Below are 23605 nucleotides of genomic sequence, written 5' to 3'. Positions count from 1 at the left end.
GAACCAGTCAGCTTCGAGTCTTCTACCCCTTTGGGGCGGCAACTGGCCGGGCGCAGAGAGGGTTAATCCTGTGACGTCATAGCCAGAGCCTTCCTCCTTCCCTGCCTATAGTCAGTTCCCGCCCCCCCTTAACCCTCCGGTTCGGGCTTCCCTGCCTCCCCGCTCAGCTCCTAGACCCAGGACTAGCCGGCCGCGGACCCGATTCCCTGTCTGGCTCCCTTCTGAGACCTCGGGCAGGACGGGGAGGGGGAGGTGAAAGGGGTCCTGAGTCCGCACTGAGCCCAGGTCCGGGGAAGGAAGAGGGCGTCTTCGCGAGACGGCAGTCCTCGCCCCCCTCCGAAGCCTCCCCCAGCACCATGGGGGCTCCGCACAGGGCCGGGATCCCAGGACCGCTCGGAGAACAGGGAGGACTCAGGAGCAGAGGGCGAGCGCGGAGACTCGGGGGCTCGGGCCAGGTCGCCTCCCCACTTGTGCACCAGTGCCCCGCTCCCCGCCGAGGGTCACCGCCCCCCTTGCCGCCGCCTCGCGCCGCCCCCGCGCTGTCCTCGGCCCCGCCCTCTCGCTCTAGGTCCCTCCTTCCTTGACCCTCGTCCCTCCCTTTCTCCCTCCTCCCGACACCTCCTCCTCCAGACTCGCTCCCGGCGCCGCTAAGTTTCTCCGCTCCGCACCGCGAGCGCTGACCCCGGGCCCGGCCCGGACCCCGGACCCCCGACCATGCTGTGCGGTAGTTGGAGGAGCCGCGGGCGGCAGCCCGAGGAGCCCGTGGTCCCGGCCCAGGTCGCAACGCCCGTAGGGCACCCGTCCCCGCCCGCATCCCAAGACGCCAGCACCAAGAGGCCCGGGCTGCGGGCGCTGAAGAAGATGGGTCAGTGAGCGGCCGGGGTGGCTCCGGGTGGGCGCGGACGCGCCCCGGGGGGCGCATCTTGGGAAGATCTGGGTGTTCCGGCGAGCCGTTCGTGGGCTTCCCAGTAGGGATGTGGGGAGTTTGGCGAGGGATGGAAGGCCAGCGCCGTTCCAGCGGGGGGCGGGGTGGACTGTCACACCTGGGGTCACCCGAGGTCCCGGGTCTGAGCGAGGCTCCCAGGATGACTTCTGGGAGTATGGAGTGGGAGTTTGGACGAGGGCTGCGGACTGGGGTCCGAGAAGGTTGGGGGAGTAGAAAGGGAGAGACAGGCTTCGGATGCCCGTCACCGCCTCCCGGACACCCTGTACCTTCTAGGGTCTTTGAGCGCTCAGGGCATCCTGGATTCTTGGGCCCCTTAGGGCATGAGAGTTGTGGAAGAGGCTGGCATCTCATGCCGATCTTCCAACCCTACAGCCCCCACTGGGACTAGAGCACTGGTAGAACTGGTCTAACTGGTGAGAACACTGACCTTTGGGTCAGAAAGCCAAAGTTGCCTTCTTAGATTTGAGGGAAGTCCTGGGGGAACGGAATGCAATTGTGGTTTATCAAGCATCTTCTAGATGCAGGCCAGCACTGGATGGCTAGGGATGTGGTGCCGGTCAGTCTTCTTCACCTTCCTGAGAGGTAGGTGGTGTTCGCAGATGAGGTAGTCTCCATTTCACAGATGAGGAAGAGAAAGTAAGGAATTTGCCCATGACCATAGAGCTAGTAGAGGGCAAAGGTTGGCGTGTACCCCCACACTGCCCCTGGTACCCTCTCAGAATCTGGGCAAAGTGGGACTGAGTGGGGGTTGAGGGCTTGAATGAGGGGGGCGTGTGTGTGAAAGTTATTGTTTAGTATTTATTTTTATTTATCTTATTATTTATTTGGCAGCACCAAGCCTTAGTTTGTGGCACACAGGCGCTTTAGTTGTGGCGTGTGAAATCTTTAGTTGTGACACATGGGATCTAGTTCTCTGACCAGAGATCAAACCCTGGCCCCTGCAAAGGGGCCAGAGTCTTACAAGAGTCTTATCACTGGACCACCAGGGATGTCCCTGTGAGAGTATTTTATACAATGTAAAGTCCTGTAAAACTGAAGTGGTGTAGAAGAACTATGGTCAGTAGAATAGTTAATGATGGAGAGGCTAGAGGTGGGGCTGAGGGAATAGAAAGACAGGGTTGCCTGAAGACCTGTGTGAATCTTGGGGTAAAATGCAGAGGTCTCACTTGCCAGTCTTACCTTCTCTTACAGCCACAGGGCATGTAAGATCTAGTTCCCAGACCAGGAGTTGAACCCATGTGCCCTGCACTGGAAGTGTGGAGTCTTAACCAATGGGCCACCAGGGCAGTCCTTCTGGTCTTACTTTCTCTGTCCTCCATTGTTTTTGTTCTCATTTCTACCTCCTTTCATTTGACCTGAATTTGTTGAGCGCTGTGTTCTGATCACTGTGACTGGCACTCTCCTTATAAACACAGAAGACGTGTGCTCTGCCCTGCGCTTCATCAGTCACACGTGCATTCAGCCAACATTTATTGAGTGCCTGTAGTATGCTCTGCCCTAGGGATTCAGCAACAAACAAGACAGACACAGCCCTGGCCCTCAGAGAGCTGAAGCACCAGCAAGGGTGTCAGACAACGAAACCAAGAAACAAGTCTCTGAAGGGTAGAGCAAGAGGTTGGGGAGCCCTGACTGCACCCCGCAGCTGGAGGGAGGCTAGAGTGAGGCCAAAGGGGAGAGGCAGGGGGAGGCTGGATCCTCGAGGCCCCTCTTTCTCTGGAGGATGTCAGGAGCTCAGGAAAGGTCTTAGACAAGAGGAGAGCAGGAACTGTGTAGGGTAAGGGTGGGTTGGATGAACACAGGGGTAAAACAGGGAGCCCCACTGGAGGGAGGCTGAGGGGTCAGTTGGGCAAAGTGGTGGGGGGGAGGCTCAGATGTGAGCTGTGGAACCAGAACGGATTCCAGGACGACGGGGAGGTGGACTGAGCTGGGCTGTGCTGTCGACGAGATCTGGGAGATGTCTGTCGTCGTCCTCTGGTTTACAGGGCAGTGGTGGAGAGGACGATGCCCACGGGGAGCTGAGGTGCTACGGAGACAGCCAAGGGCTGGCGTTAGGCCTGAGAAGCAGCCCCGGGAGTCAGCCCCCCTCGAGGGTTACGTTTGCCATGGGAGGGTCGAGGTGACGATCCTGCCCACCTGCCTGTCTCCTCATTCCACACACATTTGCCAAGCCCCGTGGCTCAGATCCTAAGGAGTCTGCTTGCCATGCATGAGACCCAGTTTCAATCCCTGGGTTGGGAAGATCCCCTGAAGAAGGAAATGGCAACCCACTCCATTATTCCGACCTGGAAAGTCCCATGGATGGAGGAGCCTGGCAGGCTACAGTCCATGAGGTCGCAGAGTTGGACACGACTGAGTGACTTCACATCTAGGTACCAGGGTGTTGTGCCAGGGCTGGGGCTTCAGAGATGGAGAATACCTAGCCCTGGGGGAGAGGACAGTCTAGGAAACACTTGTAGACAAGTAATTAGCGCTGAGCCCAAGACTCAGTGCCCTGTGGCTGAGTAAGGCTGCATGGGAGTTCCGGGCACCCTGTGGACAGTGACACTGTTGGGAACTATGTGGGTGTCAGAATGTCACCTGGGCACCCTCCCTCCCCTTGGCTGCTGCACCATCCTGTTGAGTGACTGCCTTCTCAGAGAGGAATGTCAACTCCATGGGAATGCCCCTTCCCCAGGCCTCGATGAGTCCAGGAACAGGGTGGAGGCGAAACCCAGGTGTCCTGGGGCCCAGCTGCTCAGGCCCACAAGGCCAAGGCCTATGTCGACCACCCACATAGCTTTCGATGCGACCCCTGTGGCTGCTGCCTCTCCCAGAATGATCCTCAGGGCTGGGCCTGGTCACCGCCTTCGTCACACCCCTTGGGGTGGTTGAGTTGCTCAGTTGTGTCCGACTCTTGTGACATCATGGACTGTAGCCCATCCGGAGCCTCTGTCCATGGAATTTCCAGGGCAGGAATATTGGAGTGGTTCGCCATTTTCTTCTCCAGGGTATCTTCATGACTCAGGGATAAAACCTGGGTCTCCTGCATCATAGACGGTCTCTTGACTGTAGTAGATTCTTTATCAACTGAGCCACCAGGGAAGCCCCACCCCTTAGTCCAACAGAACAGATTTTCTTTCAAATCAGGTCTAGAGGCCAGGGCAGGGAGTGGCTCAGAGTCAAAGGCTCAGAGGGGCTCAAGGAAAAGAAAGGGCTTGGAGGGCCTTACTGGGAGGAACTGAGATGAAGAGGGAGGGAGGCAGCCCCCGTGTTGAGTGGGAGTCATTTGTGGAGCACGGGGTCCAGCCTGCTCCAGACCCCTGCCCCTGGGCTGGGCTGCTGGCCCGACCTGTTCCTGGGAAGCCAGGGAAGAGTTGAGCCAAAGAGGAGACGGGAGCACCGTGCAGTGCTGAGCACACAGCAGCCCTGATCCTGTTTAATCCTCTCCATCCCCGGTGAAGGTGCTGAGCTGTCCCCATGTGACATGAGAGGCTCCAGGTGGAGGGGGAGTGCTTTTCACATACTAGCTCATTTAATGTCACAACCCTGTATGAAGTAGGTGTAACCATTAGCTTCATTGTATTTTATTTTAAAGTGTTTATTTATTTGCACCAGGTCTTAGTTGCGGCATGCGGGATCTTTAGTTGTGCCATGAGACCTCTTAACTGTGCCATGTGGGGTCTAGTTCCCTGACCAGGGATCGAACCTGCACCCCCTGCATTGGAAGCACAAACTCTTAGCCACTGGACCACTGGGGAAATACCTAACCTCATTTTTCAAGTGAGAAATCTGAGATTTAGAGAGGTTCAGTAACTTGGCCCAGGATTCAAAGCTCGGAAGTATTTATAGCTAAGAGAGGATTTGAGGATTTGAACCCAGGAAGTCTGCCCAGAGTCCCAGCTCCTAACACAATGAATGGATGAGTGATTTAAGCCTGGTGGGGAGGGACCTGCTACACCCCTCCCCCATATTGGCTCTGCTAACCTCCAGGGGGTGTCCTCATAGGGCTGCCCCCCAAAATACAGGATGCCCAGTTAAATGCACTTTTCAGATAAACCACACATAATTTGGGACATACTGATACTAAATTATTATTTGTTGTTATCTGAAATCCCCATTTAACTGGGCATACGGAGTTTTGCCTGGCAGCCCTACCACCCCAGAGCCCCAGTTGCTCCACCCCCACGCCTAATCCCCCGGAGCAGAGCACTGAGTGGGCAGAAGTTGCTCCCTTCCCTCTCCAGTCTGCAAACACCACCAAATGCCACAGGGCAAGCGTGCTCTCCCCACAGTCTGCCCAGAACATGTCCTGCAGGGTGAGTGGGGCTCCCAGGGGGGAGGTTGGCAGCTGGTGGGGGGTCTTCTGAGAAGCCCCTGGTCCAGGCAGATGGTGGGGAGGGCTGGGGTGTGCCAGGCAGGGCTGAGGGGCTGGCTCTTTCCTGCACTGTGGCCCCCTCACCTCTTCTTCTTCAGCTCTGGGGAGCCCCTCTCTCCCATCTCAGCCCCCAAACAGCCTTCACCCCTGGTCTGGCTGAGAAAGGTGATGACACCTTCACAGCACTGTGTCCGCCTGGAGCAGGGGAGCCCCGCCACCCTTCCCTGACTTTGTTGATGTTTCAGGGAACATTATGGTTTCTGGCACTGAGCTCCACTGAGTTCTCGTCTTGGGTGTGGCAGCCAGCCTGGGTGAGGGGGACTCGCTTGGTACCCAAGGTGTGGGGCTGCCTGCTGGCTCGGGGATTTGGGTGGGAAGGTGTTTGAGACCCCCCTCACTGTTGCATGTCCCCTCCCAGAGCCTCATGGCCTCAGTCACCATGAAAAGCTGCTCTCCTCCCTGCCCCTGTTGGCGTGAAGCTGACGGCAGTCTGTCGCTCTTGCCTGCATGTCTCACATTCCTGCTGGAGTCCTGTGTGCCCTTCCTGAGTGTGCACTGGTGCGTGTGCGCACGCTCACACAGACACACACAGACACACACACACAGACACACACACACACACACTCTGCCTAGTTTCCATACCAAGCGAATCACCTTCCTCCCACCTGCCGACCGCCCCTGCCCCCCTCAACAGGTGCACACACCATATATGCATACACCACCCTACACACACCTTCAGTCCTTACACACCCTGGCCTCCATATACACCCTGTGGCCACACAGCACCTCTCACCCCTGCCCCCTACACAGTCCTTACATCCGCCCCTGCCTTGGGCCACCCACACTGTTCAGCATACGTGGCTCGTCCTCTCTGACCTTCAGTGGCCTGTCTATGAGAAGGGTGGAATTTTTTTTTAACATTAAACAAAATGTATTTGTTTTTAAAAAAGAAAAAAAATGTATTTGTTTTTGGCTGCGCTGGGTCTTGGTTGCTGTGCAAGGGCTTTCTCTAGATGTGTCAAGAAGGGGCTACTCTCGAGTTGTGGTGTGCAGGCTTCTCATTGCGGTGTCATCTCTCGTTTCGGAGCACGGGCTCTAGGGCGTGTGGGCGCAGTAGTTGCAGCTCCCGGGCTCCAGACCACAGGCTCAGTAGTTTTGTGGCTCACGGGCTTAGTTGCTCTGCTGCTTGTGGGATCTTCCCAGATCAGGGATTGACCCTGTGTCTCCTGCATTGGCAGGTGGATTCTCTTCCAATGAGCCACCGGGGAAGTCCAGAAGGGTGGGATTTAAGGGGCAGAGATGAACTTGGCCTCCCACAGCCTCTTCCAACTCTGTCGCTGAGGCAAATTTCTGCCCTACCCCCAGCCTTGGCCACAGAACCCCTCTGGCCCCCTGACCATACACAGCCTGAACTGCCCAGGCCGAAGGTGGTCGCTGGGAAACTGTGGGGCTGCCATTTCCCACCACCTTCTGGTCCCTCTCTGGGGGCAGAGGTGAGCCTTCAGCTCGGGGAAGATGTCTGGGCCCGAGCTGATGACAGTGGGCTGAACAGGAGACAGAACCAGCTGGAGGCCGTGAGACTGAGGAGCAGGGATGGAGCAAATTAACCATCTTCCTTCCCAGGCGTTGCCTCAGTTTCCTTCTTCTTTATATCATTTATTTCAAGCTCCCTGTGGACGGGCTCCAGGTGGATCAGGGTTCAGCCCCATAGAGCCCTTTGGGTGAGCTTCCTCCCCAGTTCTCAACACACTCCGGCTCCACCACTTACCGACCCTGCAACCCTGAACGAATTCATTAGCTGCCTCTTTAACAGCTTTATTGAGAATTAATTCAGCCATTTAAAGTGCATGGTGGTTTCTGGCATGCGTGCTCAGTCGCTTCAGTCTTGTCCAACTCTTTGCGACCTTATGGACTGTAGCCCACCAGGCTTCTCTGCCCATGGGGTTCTCCAGACAAGAAAACTTGAGTGGGTTTCCATGCCCTCCTCCAAGGGATCTTCCCTACCCAGGGACTGAACCTCCATCTCCTGCATTGCAGGTGGATTCTTCACACACTGAGCCAGCTGGGAAGCCCCTTCTGGCATACATTATTATTAACGTTATTTTTGGCTGTGCTATGCGGCATGTGAGATCTTAGTTTCCCCACCAGGGATCGAACTCATGCCCCCTGCATTGGGAGCACGGAATGCTAACCACTGGACCACCAGGGAAGTCCCTTTATTTCTAAAAATTGTTCTCAAATATATATATAACATAAAATTGGCCATGTAAACCATTTTGAAGCAGATAATTGAGTGGCATTAATTACATTGACAATGTTGTGCTATTTCCAAAACTTTCCCATCACCCTAAACAGAAGCTCTGTAACCATTGGGCCATAATTCCCTGTTTGTCTCTTTCTGAAATCCCTGGTAACCTCTAATTTACTTTCTGTCTCTGAATTTTTTAAATTGAGGTATAATGATATAAAATGTTTCTGTGGATTTGACTGTTCTAGGTCCCTCATGTAAACGGAATCGTATGTTTGTCCTTCTGGGTCTGGCTTATTTCACTTAGCATAATGTTGTCAAAGTTCATCCATGTCGTACTTTGCAGAGATCAGACTTCACTCTTTATACGGCTGAATAATATCCCACCAAATGGAAGACCACATTTCACTTATCCATTTATCTCCTGATAGACACTTGGGTTCATTCCACCTTTTGGCTACTGATTGTTCTCATTTTCACTACTATTATTTCATGATTGTTCCCCAACCTGCTCGGTCGAGGTGGCCATGGTGCTGGCCCAGCCCCACTCCAGAAATGGATAGATAGGAAGAAATGGATAGATAAAGAACCCACGGAAACTGCAGGAAGTAGGCTCCTTGTGAACCTGCTCCAAGTGAATAGGAATGAGGTCCAGGAAACATCTGTGGGTTTGGGTCTGGCAGGACTGAAAAATGTTTACTGGGCAGCTAGGCAGAGGGACAGGCCCCTCCCAGGATCACTGCGCAGAGCTTGGACCCTCCTCCTGACCTCACCTCCTTACCTCTGCCCGCCTTGTCTGACACCCCCTGCCTCTCACTATCCCAGAGTTCAGAAGCTCAAGCAATGGAAAAACTGCTCAGCACCTGGCCCAGCCTGGCCCTTCACCCTCATTCTGTGAAGACTTTCCACTGGCAGTGTGGTTGGAGGACAGTGTGGTCCAAGGGGCAGTGTGATCTGGGGGCCCTTGCTGGGAGGGCGTGCAGAATGGAGTATCACCCCTTCCCAAAACAGGCTCTTGGGGAGCTGGGGTGAGGGCCAGGAGAAGGGCCCACCTCAACGTGGGAATCTGTCCCTCTGGGGGGCCAGTCAGGAGTTCAGGCTGCCTTTCTCTGCCTTTGTCCAGAAAACTCTGGACAAAACAGGCCCTCGGTGATGGTGATGGTGACTCACCTCCATTTCCGGCCTTAGTCATTCACCAGCGCCCCTCCTCCCCGTCCCCCAACTCTGGGCTTGGCATCACAGGGCTGGCCAGGTCAGGGGAGGTGGCTCCAGCTACAGATCTTAGTTGTCATGGAAATGAGAAGTCCCCTTTCCCACAGCTGAGAAGGTCGAGAAGGGGTGGGCTCAGCCCCAGTGGCACTTCAGGGCCCCCTGACTGCCCTGCTCCCCACCCTCAGGAAGAGAGAATGCAGAGGTTGTCCAGATATGAAGATAGGGGGCTGAGGGTCTGGTGAGTCTCTTGGCCTGACACACGCCATGTTCTAGCTCTTTGTCTGGAAGCAGGAGGGTTCCACCTCCCCTTCCTGCCTAGGTGACACTGAGTGGCCATTGACCCTTCCAGAAGGCCGCAGTCCCCAGGACAATGGGCCTCTATTCCTTCCTTTATTTTAAAGGGAGACCCCTTCGAGCCATTAGGGTCACACATTGGCCCCAAGAGGGACCATAGCCTCTTCTATTTATTTATTTTTTTATATATTTATTCAGCTGCATCAGGTCTTAGTGATGGCATGGGGGAATGTTGTTGCATCATGCTGATCTCTCCTGGCCACACACAGACTCTCTAGTTGCAGCACAAGGGTTTCGAAGTTGCATTTAGCTGCTCCAGAGTGCACAGACTCCACAGCATGTGGGATCTTAGTTCCCCGACCAGGGATCGAACCTGTGTCCCTTGCATTGGCAGATGGATTCTTAACCACTGGACCATGAGGAAAGTCCCACAAGGTAGGACAGATACCCGATGTACCGATACCCAATCCCCAACCTGCACCTGTTGAACGAGAATCTCTGGGTCATGGCTTTCGCAACCTCTCCAGGTGATTCTGACGCACAGTCAGGGTTGAGAAACCCTGACTCACCAGGCTGCTGCTCAGAAGTCGGGACCGATGGCTCAGGGCTGGGACTAGAATGCCCTTAGTCCCCCAGCTGTCTCTCCATCTGCCTCCCCTTTCAGAAAACACCGACTGCAAGCCTGGCTCTGGGACAAGCCCTGGGGTGAGGACATCCCAGTGCTTCAGTTTATTAAAAATCCATTGAAATTACAATTTAGGTGGGGTGATTTAATTAAAGTAAAAAGTGTTGTTGGTGGTCAGGGAAGGGGAACTCCCATTTGAGGATAAATCAGAGAAGGCTTCCTAGAGGAGGTGGTATCTGAGCTGGTCCTTGAAGGACTCTGATATGAAGAAGAGATGAAGGATCCTACAAAGGCTCCCAGAGAGAGGGAGAGGCAGTTGCAGGGATTTAGACTTGATTCCTCAGGTCAGAGTTTGCAATCAGGCAAGCAGGGTCCTTGAGGGATGGGGCACAGAGCCTAAAGCCAAGCCCAGTGCTGGGAGCTTGTTAAAATAAAAGGAGGAAGAGAGGCCCACTGTCCTGTTTCTTTTGGCACACACAATGGTGTTTTGGGATTTTTACTTCAATTTGATTTAATTGCCAACACTGAAAAATTTGGAGGCATCACATACAAATTCAGATTCCAGTTCTCTGGAATCTCTGGGCCCACATCCACCCCTGGCTGTCCCCGTCCTTTCCAAAGGGCGTGGACCCTACAGTTTGACTGGTTCCCACCCATTCTATTGTCCCCTGACTCACAAACTTTTGATTTTGACCCCTGCTGAGACACATCCAAGCAAAGGGAGTGGCCCCATGGAGCAGGCAGCTGCTGGACTGAATTTTGGATTTTGCAGCAGCTACTATTGTGGTCGCCACTTTATGAATGGAGAACTGGAGGCTTAGAGCAGTCACAGGGTAATGCCACCAGGGCTGTGTAAGTGACAGAAGTGACAGAGCTGGGATTTGACTCCCTGAATCCCGCTCTGCCCTAGGTCCCCAGGCCCAGGGTGGTTGCAGGGAGGGGCAAAGAGGATAGAAGAAGGAGCAGAGGGGTCAGTGTGCTGGCCAAGGGTGAAGATGCTGAAGCCTGACCTCCAGGGTTTAAAGCCTGTTTCCACCACTCTCCAGCCATGGAATTCTGGCAAGTTCCTGAAGCATCTCTGCACTTGTTTTCCTGTGTGTTAATACATGAGTGGAGTCTGGCATGTAGTAGGTGCCTTATAAGCATTTTGTCATATTTTGTCATATTAAGGAAGAGGGACGCTATGACTGGAGAGCCCGTGGGGTTGTGACAATGTCTGGACAAGGGGGATACCCAGTGTCACAAGAGATCATGCTTTCTGCTGGACCTCACCAGGGCATCTGGAGGTCAGCCCCAGGCTGGCCAAAGCAGGGCTGGGCCTGGCCTGCTTGGTCTGAGACCCTGGAGCCAGAGTGACCTCCTTGTCCTTGAGAAAGCAGAGGTGAGGAGCTTGGGTTGCAATAAGAAAGATTTAGGTTGGATAATGAGACTACCCTCTTGATGATGGTTGGATGAAATGAGTCTGAGCAAATTCCAGGAGATAGTGAACGACAGGAAAGCCTGGCATATGCTGCAGTCCATGGGGTTGTAAAGAGTCGGACACGATTGAGCAATCGAACAAAAACAACCCTCTTGATGGTCAGAGTTTTGTCTCAAGGGAAAAGGCCCTTGATGGCAGATTCTAGACTTGAAGCCTGGAGGGCAGTGGCAGAAAAGGTGACCTTTAACAGGCTGGAGCCCCAGTCAGTGCCTTCCCTGGAGGCTCAGACGGTAAAGCGACTGCCCGCAATGCGGGTCTGCCCGCAATTGATCCGGGTTCCATCCCTGGGTCGGGAAGATCCCTGGAGAAGGAAATGGCAACCCACTCCAGTATCCTTGCCTGGAGAATCCCATGGACGGAGGAGCCTGGAAGGCTACAGTCCACAGGGTTGCAAAGAGTTGGACATGACTGAGTGACTTCACTTCTTCTTCACTTCAAGGCCTCCAGGGGAGGCTTGGGAGGAGGGCCAGGCTGTTACTGGCACCCGTTCCAGGGGGATACATCAAACACAGGCCTTGGGGCCAAAAAGCCTAGAGCCAAAGCCAGTTCCGTGACCTGGAGAGGAGGAGCCGCCTGGGGAAGTCCGCCCAGACTTGAGGCCGGAGGATGCTTCTCCCTGCTGGGGAGTGGGCTGAGGGAGACCGTGAGGGCGGGCCGGAGGCCAGGGTGCCCATGGTCTCCCATCCCCGCAGGCCTGTCGGAGGATGAGGACGTGCGGGCCATGCTGCGGGGCTCCCGTCTCTGCAAGATCCGCTCTCGGACCTGGCAGAAGGAGCGGCTGTACCGGCTGCAGGAGGACGGCATGAGCGTGTGGTTCCAGCGGCGCATCCCGCGTGCGCCTTCGCAGCACATCTGTGAGCAGGACCGGGGAGGGCATGGGCGGGCTGGGGACAGTGGCGGCCTGGCCTCGTCGCCCTGACCCGGCCGCGCGCGGCCCGTTCCTCTCCACAGTCTTCGTCCAACACATCGATGCCATCCGCGAGGGCCACCAGTCCGAGGGCCTGCGTCACTTCGGGGGCGCCTTCGAGCCGGCACGCTGCCTCACCATCGCCTTCAAGGGGCGCCGCAAGAACTTGGACCTGGTGGCGCCCACGGCCGAGGAGGCGCAGCGCTGGGTGCGTGGTCTGGCCAAGCTGCGCGCGCGCCTCGAAGCCATGAGCCAACGCGAGCGCCTTGACCAATATCCTCCCGGGGAATGTGGCAGGCTGGCATGGAGGGGGGCCAGCCCCATGCCGGGAGGACTCCCAGCCCCATGGGAGGCGTGGCTCCACTCTTAGGGGCTTTTAGATTTGAGACCGAGCCCTTGTCTTCAGAACTGAGGGTGGCAGCCAGGCGTCCCCTGGGGAGCCCGGGTCCCACAAAGGATGCGCTCCTCTGGTGCTCAGGCAGTTCACAGGCTGAGGGGAACGCACAGTTCCCGAACTGGGAGCCCCCAGGCGGGAGGGGGTGAGTGTGCATGTAGTCAGGGGAGATTGCTATCTGTCAGTTACCTGTCAGCTGGGGGCGGGGCCCAGCCTCTTGCGGGTATTTCCTGAGCACCCACACCTGGATCCACTCCTATCTGCACCGGGCAGACTCCAACCAGGACAGTCAGATGAGCTTCAAGGAGATCAAGAACCTGCTCCGCATGGTCAATGTGGACATGAACGACATGTACGCCTACCGCCTCTTCAAGGTGGGCACCTGCTACCACTCTGATCTCTGCCCCCCCAGCCATGGGAGTCTTCAGTTCCCCCGCCCCACCGCCACCTCAGGCTTTTGTGGAGAGTGGCCTCTTTCTGCAGAAAGGCTGCATCTGGGCCTTACTCTACCCTTTCACCCAGGGAAGCCACTGAGCCAGGTTGCGAGCCTGGGCCCACAGCCCTTGCCTCACCCGCAGGCAGAGCCCAGGTAGCGAGGACCTCGGGCTCATGGGCACACACGTGAGCGCACCCCCCTCCTTTGTGGCGTGTGTGGCACCTCCACACGTGACCGTGTACACCCTACGTGTGAGAGGGGCCCACAGGGGTGGGCTCTGCACCCACGGCCCAGTTGGAGCACGCGGACTGTGTGACCCTGAAGGATGTGGGCGCCACGGCCGCTGTGCTCCTGGACGGACGGCGCCGCGGGGACTGCACCGCGTGCCGTCTCAGCTGTGTGTTGCTCGTTGACCTTGGGGTGGACGTGTGAAAACAGTACAGCATACACACCAGAGCGGGGCCTCCGGCACAGAGGCTCAGCCCTGCCTGAAGCTCACAGTTTTTCCTCCCCCATCTTGATTCTTGGGGTAGGCAGAGGGATAAGCCCTGAACCCAAGAGACCGTCTTTAGAATCCCAGCCCTGCGATTTAACAGCTGCGTGAGTCTGAGTGAGACCTGCGGCCTCGACAGCTCTCAGTTTTTCCACCTGTGAAATGGGAGACGTCACCTCCCTTCCCAGCCGTGGTGGATGACGGGGGTGTGTACAGAGCACGGGTGTGAGAGCACCCGGCTCTCCCAGGGCGTCGTCTTCCCCTGAGCCTCTCCCTCTTGCCCTCTAGGAGTGTGACCACTCCAAAAATGAGCGGCTGGAAGGGCCTGAGATCGAGGAGTTTCTGCGGCGGCTGCTGAAACGCCCTGAGTTGGAGGAGATCTTCCATCGGTACTCGGGAGAGGACCGCGTGCTGAGTGCCCCTGAGCTGCTGGAGTTCCTGGAGGACCAGGGCGAGCGTGAGGCCACGCTGGCCCACGCCCAGCAGCTCATCCACACCTATGAGCTCAACGAGACAGGTGAAGAAGGGTCTGACAGATGGGGTTGGGGCCAACGCAGCCCGGGGCTTGGCGTCTGACAGGTCTAGCTTCCCAGCTAAGTGGGCTCTGCTGTTCCTGACTGTGGGCACCATCTTGGGCAGCTCACCTCACCTCTTTGAGACTCAGCCACTGTCTCTGTAAATTGGCATAGTAATGTATCTTCCTCACAGGGTTGGGTTGAAATTAAATGGCATAACTCGGGAGTCCCCGAGTCTAGTGGTGGTCTAGTGGTTAAGATTCTGGGATTTCACTGCTGTGGGGCCTGAGTTCAATCCCTGGTCGGGAAACTGAGATCCCAGAAGCTGTGTGGCATAGCCAGAAAAAAAAAAACTGAGTCCAGTCAGTAGACAAGTGCTCATTATTATTAAGTTGAGTGAGCTTTGAGATTCTGGGGGCCAGACACAGGGTTCGCTGCATAGCCTGATGCTCTCTTCTGCCCATTTTCTGCAGCCAAGCAGCATGAGCTAATGACACTGGATGGCTTCATGATGTACCTGTTGTCCCCTGAGGGGGCTGCCCTGGACCCAGCCCACACACGCGTGTTCCAGGACATGGACCAGCCCCTTGCCCACTACTTCGTCTCCTCCTCCCACAACACCTATCTGACTGACTCTCAGATCGGGGGACCCAGCAGCACCGAGGCCTACGTCAGGTACCACGATGCGGGGGTGGCGGAGGTGAGCAGGTCTGGGAGCCGGTTTGGGGGTGATAAGGGGCTCAGCTCCCACCGTGGGCTTCCTGGGGCCTACCTGGAGGCCTGTCCATTGCCCTGCTCTGTGCCACCCACAAGATACTTTGTCCATCCGTCTGTCCGCAGGGCCTTTGCCCAGGGATGCCGCTGTGTGGAGCTGGACTGCTGGGAGGGGCCAGGAGGTGAGCCGGTCATCTATCACGGCCACACCCTCACCTCCAAGATCCTCTTCCGAGATGTGATCCAGGCAGTGCGAGAGCACGCCTTCACGGTGAGCCCCGGGACCCCCACACTCAGCCCCAGAGCCTTGCCGGCAAACCCAGCTGATCTCGGTCCTTCCAGAAGAATCCCCTGGGACTTTCCTGGTGGTCCAGTGGTTAGGACTCCACGCTTCCACTTCAAGGGGCATGAGTTCAATTCCTGGCAGGGGAACTAAGATCCTGCATGCTGTGCAGCGTGGCCAAGACAAAAAACAAAAGAAACCCCTTCCCAGAGACTCACTTTCACCAAGTGCTGCTGGGACAGCTGGCCAGTGGTGTGGAATAAAGCTGGATGAGAGGCTCCCTTCTCCCACCCTTACGTTTAGTAATTGTATGAAAATCATAAAATTTCCAGAAGGAAACCGTGTGGGTAGGAAAGGACATTTTAATCGTGACTCACAAAGAGGAAATCATAAAAGAGAAGCTCAACGTTGCACCTGCATAAAATTGCCACATGTGTCAAGCTATAGGAATCTTTCCATCAACAAATAATGGGCTGGGACGAAAAGTGTGCAACCTAAATGGCATGGTCAGTGTCATTAACATATAAATAACATTTATTAAAAAAAAAAAACATTCCTGGAGCCACTCTCAACTCCCCAGACAGTCCACCCCCCTCCCCATGGCCCCAGATCTGACCTCTGCCCCTCCATGGACACACTGACCCCAGCGTGTCCCACATCCACCCTCTCAGTCTCCCCTAGAGTGGGTTCTCCAGACATCTGCCTGCCTGTCCTGAAGGGGGTGGGGGGCTGGGTGTAGCAGGGGTCCTGGCGGGGAGGGGGCAAGTGTCTCTGAGCTGCTGCCCCTCCCCCTCACAGGTGTCCCCGTACCCTGTCATCCTATCCCTTGAGAACCACTGCGGGCTAGAGCAGCAGGCTGCCATGGCCCGCCACCTGCACACCATCCTGGGGGACATGCTGGTGACGCAGACACTGGACTCCCAGAATCCTGAGGAGCTGCCGTCCCCAGAGGTAAAGCTCTCAGACCCCCTGCCTGGGTGGGGGGAGGGTCTGGCTCCAAGGTTGACCATCCAGCTTTGTTCAGGACCCTTCTCCTCTGTCTTAACCTTCTGGGTTTTTTTTTTTGACCGCCTTCTGTGGCATATGGGTTCTTAGTTCCCAGACCAGGGATCGAACCCACGCCTCCTGTAGTGGAAGTGTGGAGTCTTAACCAGTGGACTGACAGGAAAGTCCTCTCTGCCCTAACCTTCTCCTGTGTCACTGTTCATCTGACATCTGCCACCCTGGGGTCTTGTCACTTGTCTCCCTTCCATTTTGACTAGATGCCTCCCACCCTTGCCCCTGGCATGCAAGGCCCTCCACGACCTGGCCTGACCTCCCCGCCCTGCCTCCTGCCCAGAGTCCCTGCGGGCTTGGCCGTCCCCTTGTTTGACACTGCTTTCTCCACCTGGAGCTCCCGTCCCAGCCACCTGGGCTCACCAAGCGCCACCTGCTTAGAGTCTAGCTCAGTAAAGGGCCTCTTCCTGTGGCCTTAGCAACTTCCTCAGCGCTCTGGCCACAAGTGGTCCATCTTCCTCTCTCCCACACCCCAGAGCATTTTATCTGCCTCTTCAGGACATTTATCCTTTTGGGGTTCTTGGAGAAAACTCTCCTCCTACTCCCAATCCCAAATTACACAGGAAATCTGGGTTCACCTTTGTGTGTGATTTGACTTTTTTTATTAGTATGAAAAAAACATACATGTGGTAAAAGAAAAAATAGAGCATACACCATGAAAAATGGATTTTCTTCCATTCCTGCTCCCTTTGTCCTATTTCTGAAGAAGTGATCACCTTCAATGGTGTCTTGTATATTCTTCCAGAACTTTCCATGCATCTGTATACCTATATACCTGTGCATAGTGATCTTCTCTTTCAAGTGATAGACAAAGAAGATCATGTGAATACGTGTTCTATCCACACTTCTTTCATGTGAGATCTTTTTTGAAGAGAACGCCTTCTCTTTCAACCCTGAGCTGCCTCATTCATTTTATTGGCTGCCTTGCAGTATTCAGAGAGGCTTGGAGGCATCTCATTAGCCAGTCCCCTGTGGATAGTCCTATAGGCTGTTTCCCTCATAGGTTTTTTCCTGTTAGAAACATCACTCATGTGTGTCTCTTTTCCTGCTCACCACCCCAAGCTAGCCCCTCACACGGTGGTGTCTCAATGATAGACTGACACATAGAATGATTTACGGGCAGGAGAACTTCATTCTTCCATGTTGGATCTACAGAGGCTGAAAGGCCGGATCCTGGTGAAGGGGAAGAAGAGTGAGGACAGTCGAATCCTATCAGACCGGGAGGAGGAGGATGAAGAGGAAGATGAAGAGGAGGGAGCGGGGGCCATAGAGCAGAGGCCGCGGGTGAGTGGGCCCGCCCGGGTGGGCCAGCGCGCGGTGGGGCTCGGGGACAGGTGGCCTCGAGAAGGGGGGTGGGAGGACCTGGGGGCTGGAGCTGGTGGGTGGGGGCAGAGCCCCGCTGAGGCGTGTCTCCCAGGCCAAGCAGATCTCCCCGGAGCTGTCGGCGCTGGCCGTGTACTGCTGTGCCACGCGCCTGCGGACCCTGCGCCCCGCCCCGGTTCCACCCCAGCCCCGCCACGTCAGCTCCCTCAGCGAGCGCCAGGCCAGGAAGCTCAGCCGAGAGGCAGGTGGGCGCCAGGATGCGGGGCATCTGAGGCAGGAGGGAGGTGGGGACCGGCACTCCGGGTCCCCGGAGACTCCGGGTGGGTGGGAGATGCTGATGTTGATCTGGAAAGGAGAGTGAAAGGGCTTTGGGGGCAGTGAAGAGAGGGGCTTAGGGAATGAGTGTCCAGCACCAGGCTAGCTGTACATGCAGGAAGACGGCACTGGGGCGAGGGAGACCGATGTCTGCCTTCACGGACTCACAGCTTAGTCCGGGGCCAGACACAGATGGATAACTGCGGTGCGGGGTGATCCACTGGGTCTGACAGAGGCTGGGGGAGTCCTGTAGCCGGGGGAGGAAGCAGCCAGATGAAGAGGGGGAGGGGACTTCCAGACAGGAGAAGCAGGTTGTCCCAAGGCCTGGAGGTATGACATACATGGAAGGGTTCCTGGAACCCGAGGCGGGGCTGGAGGAGTGTTTGTGGATTGCAGCCTGGGGCCAGGGGCTCCACCCACGGAGTCGGGAATGTGGGGACTCCGGGTGGGACGCAGTGCCAGGCTGCGGGAGGGGGTCCCTGCACCTCTCTGGACTTCAGCAGCCTCCTCATGAGGAACCCCCGCCCCCTCATCAGAGAGAATGAGGAAAGGGGCAGCGGGAGCTGGCAATGGGAGTTCTGCCTGTTCCCAGCTGGTCTCTGGAGGTGGTGGGGGGCGGGCAAGGTGGCTGACAGGCTCTGGCACCCAGTGAGCGAGTGATACCCCAGCGGCCACCACAGTCCCACCCCACCTCTCCCCCAGGGAACAGCTTCGTCAGGCACAATGCCCGCCATCTGACCCGTGTCTATCCGCTGGGGCTGCGGATGAACTCGGCCAACTACAGCCCCCAGGAGATGTGGAACTCGGGCTGTCAGCTGGGTGAGTGGGGGCAGCAGAAGAGGGGGTGGGGGGCCACCTTGTGGGGGTGCGGCTCTGGGAGCCATGGAGTTCCCAGCAGTGATGGGGCCACGGGGCTTTCCAGAAGTCGTAAACATGAGTCTCATAGATAACGATTATTAAAAGGCTTGTCAACAGGGTAGGTAGGGAAACACAAGTCAGGGTCGTTGGTTCTTGCCAGTGTAAAATCTCAATTTTTTTTATGAAGGTAGAAATTAAAAGGGCTTCCCAGGTGGCTTAGTGGTAAAGGAGCCGCCTGCCAATGCAGAGACACAAGAGACGCAGGTTCCATCCCTGGGTCGGGAAGATCCCCCCAGAAAAGGAAATGGCAACCCATTCCAGTCTGCTTGCCTGGAGAATCCCATGGACACAGGAACCTGGAAGGCTGCCATCCATACGGTCGCGAAGAGTTGGACACAGCCGAGGACAGAAAAACACTTCCACTCCCTTGTGCCCTTAACATAAACACACACACATACACAGAAGCAGTCCCTACTAAGCCCACCCTGGTGAGAGTGGGCTCTGAAGGACAATGAGCATCGCCAAAGGAGAGGAGTGTGCCCCTTGGGGTAGCCAGGGAAACCTCTCTCTGGCCTTGAGGGATTCCAGCCATGAAGTACAGGTGATAGTGGGGCTGGGTCCCTGGCTGCCATGATGCCCCCAGGCCATGGTGGGGTGATACTCCCACCCACCCTCCCTGGAGAGAGAACCAAGTCCTCTCCGTACAAAGTCTGTCTGCAGGGAGAGCAATGAGCCCCTGAGACTGAGCAGTGACGAGAGGGCCACTAAGAGGCCCTGCCCGCCCCTGCTGTGTCCACAGTGGCCCTGAACTTCCAGACACCGGGTTACGAGATGGACCTCAATGCCGGGCGCTTCCTCGTCAATGGGCAGTGCGGCTACGTCCTGAAACCCGCCTGTCTGCGGCAGCCCAACACAACCTTTGACCCTGAGTGTCCTGGGCCCCCCAGAACGACTCTCACCGTCCAGGTCAGAGGCCTGGGCCATGCCCTGCCCGGGTCCCCTCTGCGGGGGTGGCACCAGCCCGAGGACAACGAAGACCTGGGGAAGGCCCAGGAGGGTGGTGTGAGCACCTCGGGCCAGGCTGCAGCCCCCACCCCCTTCTCCCCGCACAGGTGCTGACGGCGCAGCAGCTGCCCAAGCTGAATGCTGAGAAGCCCAATTCCATTGTGGACCCGCTGGTGCGCATTGAGATCCACGGGGTGCCCGCGGACTGTGCTCGCAAGGAGACCAACTATGTGCTCAACAACGGTGCGTGGGGACACTGCTGGGGTCGGGGGAGTAAGGGGCGGACCGCAGAGAGCGGAGGGAGGTGCTGGGCGGGGCTGGCCCTGCGGGCTCTTGACTGTCAGGCCTGTGCCCTAGGCTTCAACCCCCGCTGGGGGCAGACCCTGCAGTTCCAGTTGCGGGTTCCGGAGCTGGCGTTGGTCCGGTTTGTGGTAGAGGATTATGATGTCACCTCCCCTAATGACTTCGTGGGCCAGTTCACGCTGCCTCTCAGCAGTCTGAAGCAAGGTTGGTGGGGGTTGGTGGGGGTGGAAAGGGATGGGGTGTCCAGGCCTCCAAGACCCTGTTCATTGGGGCCGCCCATTTCCTCCGAGAGCCTGCCCTGAACCAGGCCACCCTGGGGGGTGAGCTGCGGTCTGCACCCTACACACCTGGCCATGTGGGGCCGTGGACAGAGAAGCTGACGTGGGGCTACCCTCCCCGCAGGGTACCGCCACATCCACCTGCTTTCCAAGGACGGGGCCTCACTGTCACCGGCCACTCTCTTTGTCCACATCTGCATACGGGGCTCCTGATGGCGTGGCTGAGCCACCCTGGGTTCTGCAGGTGCCAGTCTGCGTCCCACGCCCTCCAGAGTGGGCGGGGTGATGGAGGACCAGCCCCTCCAGCCTCCTGCTGAGCCTGCCAAGCTCTGGTCGCAACTGGGTGCTGGGGACTGCCTGCACCCCTCCTGAAGAATGGGCAGTTGCTCCTTGCTCCGGGCTGTGAGATGGCCTCAGCCCACCTGGTCATCATGGCTTATGAAGAGCCAGGCCTGGTGCTGCCAGGAGACTTAGGGAGTGGGACTTGTGAGCCCTCGACCACTCTCTGCCCCCCAGCGGGGCCATCGCAGCCTCCTTCCCACGAGGAGTCCAGCCAACCCCCATCCCCTCCCTCGGCATTAGCCACCCGCTAAGGCCCTCCTTCCCTCTCCAGCTCTTGAACCTGAGCTCCCTTCCCCTGTTAAAGCAAGAAGGGAGAGGGAGGCTCAGCTCTGGGGAGACCTAGGAGTCAGTTTCTAACTTGTGCCTTAGAAGAGCCCTAGAGAGGTCAGTAGAACAAAATAAAGCAGCAAGTTTATTTTATCACTGCCACCTGCTGAGTACCGCTGAGGCCACATCCACAGGCCTCGGGGAGGGCTGGGGCAGAGGGAGTGTCCCTTGGGCCTCTTCCCACATCTGGGCCATTTGTCTAAGATGGACAGGGCACTGGAGGGGCTGCCACAGCTCAAAATAGCCCTGACCTCTCTTGGCTCAGAGCTGCTGCCAGCATCACAAGACTGTGAGGACAACAGTTCACAAGGCCACCCCCCGAGAAACACACCGGGGATCTGGAATGGTGAGGGGGCGGGCAAGGAGGGCTTCTGCCAGGGTGCAAGTGTGGTAGCCCTAAAGGGGGTGGGGACAGGACTCAGGGACTTCAGAGTCCCCCCTTTCCAGGCTCAGCTGGGTTCGAGGCCCCTGTCTCTTCAGTAGACGAATCCCAGAGACCTGGGACTCTCCTTCCACCAGCCAAGCAGCCTTTTTTGGACAAAAGCCTGAGAAGCAGGGTTAGGCTCAGGCGCCCCTAGAGATGCTGGGAGAGCGTGCCCACACCGCAGATGACAGAATCTGGAGGAAATCCATCAGAGAGTGACTTTCTGGGATGAAGCGTGGAGCCCTGGCGTCTGGGGTTCCTTGAAGCAGCAGGACCAACACTGAACAAGCACAGAGCTTGGTGCCCGTTTCCCGGAGGGCGGCCTGGGGCTGGGCTGGGCTGGGCTGGAAGCTGCTCCGCAGAACCCAGGGCTGGGCCGTCTCCACCTTCCTGCCACCCCAGGACCTGATGCAGAGTGATGGCCTCACCCTACTCTGTTTACACTGAGGAGGGCCTTTGGTTCTGATGAATCTGTGCATCTGAAAGAAGACACTAGACCCTGGAGTGGCCCAGATGCGCCCCTCCACCCGCCCCCGCCATCCAGGAACCATGAAGGAATGGGCCAGTAGTCTGGGTGCACAGTCCTAGGGCTGTCGGAAGAGCCAGGCAGCCAAGCTGCAGCCCCACGGTGGGGGCAGGGCGAGGCCCCAGGTCCAGTGTGAGGCTGTCAAGAGCAACTAATAAAGGTGTCCTACCCCCACAGGGCCAGGTCTGGTTGGGATCTGGGCCGGGGTTCCTGTGTTAGGTGAACCCTGGCCACCAGACTGAGTCCCCCATCCTGCCTCTCATCTCTGGTTTGATGCAGCAAGAGGAAGGGTTTATGGCTAGTAAAGCGCCAAAGCTGGGAAGAGTCTTTAAGGCAACAAAGTTGACAGAAACTGATTATGGGAGGTGAAGGCAAAGAAGAAACACAGCTGGTAATTCTGAAGACTGCTGGGTGGACAGCACCCGCAGGGCTGTTTTTTTTCCCCCAGCCCTGAAGGCCTGGAGCGAGCTGGTCCCGGCTTGGGGAGAGACATAAACTGTAGGTCTGGGAGGGTCAGGGAAAGGTTTCAGGGATGATCCCAGGGGCAGGACCTCTCAGGCTGCTGCTCAGGGCCCAGGTTCCCTGGAAAGGGGCTTGGAGGCACCAGCCATGGGCGGGGGGAATGAATGAAAAGGTCCACAGGAAGAGAACAGGGGTCGGGGCGGGGAGGAGTTTAGACATGGTTCCTCAGGCCCTTCCCAGGAAATTTTCTGGGTTCAGTGGGACCTGACAGCTTGCAGTGTTAAGCACCCCTGGAGGGGACTTCTGTGGCGGTCCAGTGGTTAGGACTCTGCGTTTCCAATGCAGGGGGTTCGGGTTAGATCCCTAGTCTGGGAACTAAGATCCCACATGCTGTGTGTCAGGAAAATAATAATTAAAACACCCCAGGTGGCTCAAAAGAACCACCTGGCTCCTGCCCGGCAAAGGGAGGTATGACATCTGGATAGTGGGAGGGGTGGTGCCCGCGCCCTCTGTCAGAGGAGCCACGCTGACCCGGACCGAGGGGGCGGCTCTGCCAAGGCCCTGGGTGCTGGCCCAGAGCCTAGCTGCTCCTCTTACACAGAGTAAACCCGAGTCAGTACCGGCTCCTTGCTGGCGGGTGGGAGAGGTTAGGGGAAAAAAGAGCCAAGCTGGCCCTCAAAGGGTAGTCTTGCCAAAGGAAAGTATTCAGAAGCGTCTCTGGTCACGAGGGCCTTCGTTGCAGGGCGAGAGGGCTCTGGCCCAGACTGGGGACTCTGGGGTTCCACTGCCACCTGCTGACCAGAGGAATACCAAGAGGGCAGGAGGGTGTGTTCAGCTGCTTCCTTTATTAGAAACAAGTGAGATGTACCAAGCAGAACAACAATGCATTTGGTATTTCTTCCCCCACCCCGGAAATGGATGCCCCTCCCACAGCCCGGAGCAAAGCCAAGACACAAAGGTGAAGCCTCCCCTTTCCCCGTTCCCTGTTCGTGGATGCGGGTGCCCAGCTGGCAGTCAATCAGTATTTTTGAACTGAACTGAAGTAAACGAAATCTTCCCCCACAGCCTCCCTAGGGACAGTCTGTTTGCAGGCCTGCCTTCCCCTGACAGCAATAACCCAAAGCCCTGGGTCTCCTCTGGTTCCAGGGCAGAGGGCCAGGCCTGAAGAAGGCAGCCCGGGGTGGAAAGGCCCTGGCCAGAGATACGCCCTGCCCCATCCCCGCCCAGCAGCCACCCTCTCCCAGGCTGCAGCTGTGAAGCTATCCAGGCCTTTGGGCCATCCCTTCAGTTGGTTAAATGCTGGTCATCTTTGGGCAAAGAATTCAAGAGCACTGGGACACCCACCCTGGGCTTCAAGTGAGCCAGCAAGTGGGTGACAGCAGTTAGAACGGAGTTGCAGGCAAGGCCTGAAATTTTCCATAAACCTAGGTGCTGCAGTGGCTTGATGTGGGCCGGCCTTCAAACAAGACAGCAGCATCTTCAGAA

At 57.0% G+C, this 23605-nt stretch overlaps 1 protein-coding gene across 1 annotated transcript; it reads left to right on the top strand.

The window, feature by feature from the left end:
* Positions 1 to 637: 637 nt before the first annotated feature.
* PLCD3 (phospholipase C delta 3) lies at positions 638 to 20801 on the top strand. Its single transcript, XM_061144256.1, has 15 exons — positions 638 to 865; positions 11852 to 12013; positions 12111 to 12339; positions 12705 to 12834; positions 13678 to 13906; positions 14378 to 14579; positions 14745 to 14889; positions 15700 to 15852; positions 17113 to 17241; positions 17375 to 17525; positions 18298 to 18414; positions 19253 to 19419; positions 19566 to 19701; positions 19816 to 19965; positions 20164 to 20801. The coding sequence occupies exons 1-15, from the start codon at positions 715 to 717 to the stop codon at positions 20250 to 20252; spliced, it is 2340 nt and encodes a 779-aa protein (XP_061000239.1). The 5' UTR covers positions 638 to 714; the 3' UTR covers positions 20253 to 20801.
* The last annotated feature ends 2804 nt before the right edge of the window (positions 20802 to 23605 follow it).

Source organism: Dama dama, chromosome 5 (genome assembly GCF_033118175.1).
Source record: "Dama dama isolate Ldn47 chromosome 5, ASM3311817v1, whole genome shotgun sequence".
NCBI lineage: Eukaryota > Metazoa > Chordata > Mammalia > Artiodactyla > Cervidae > Dama > Dama dama.
This window is presented reverse-complemented; position numbering and strand designations above follow the sequence as displayed.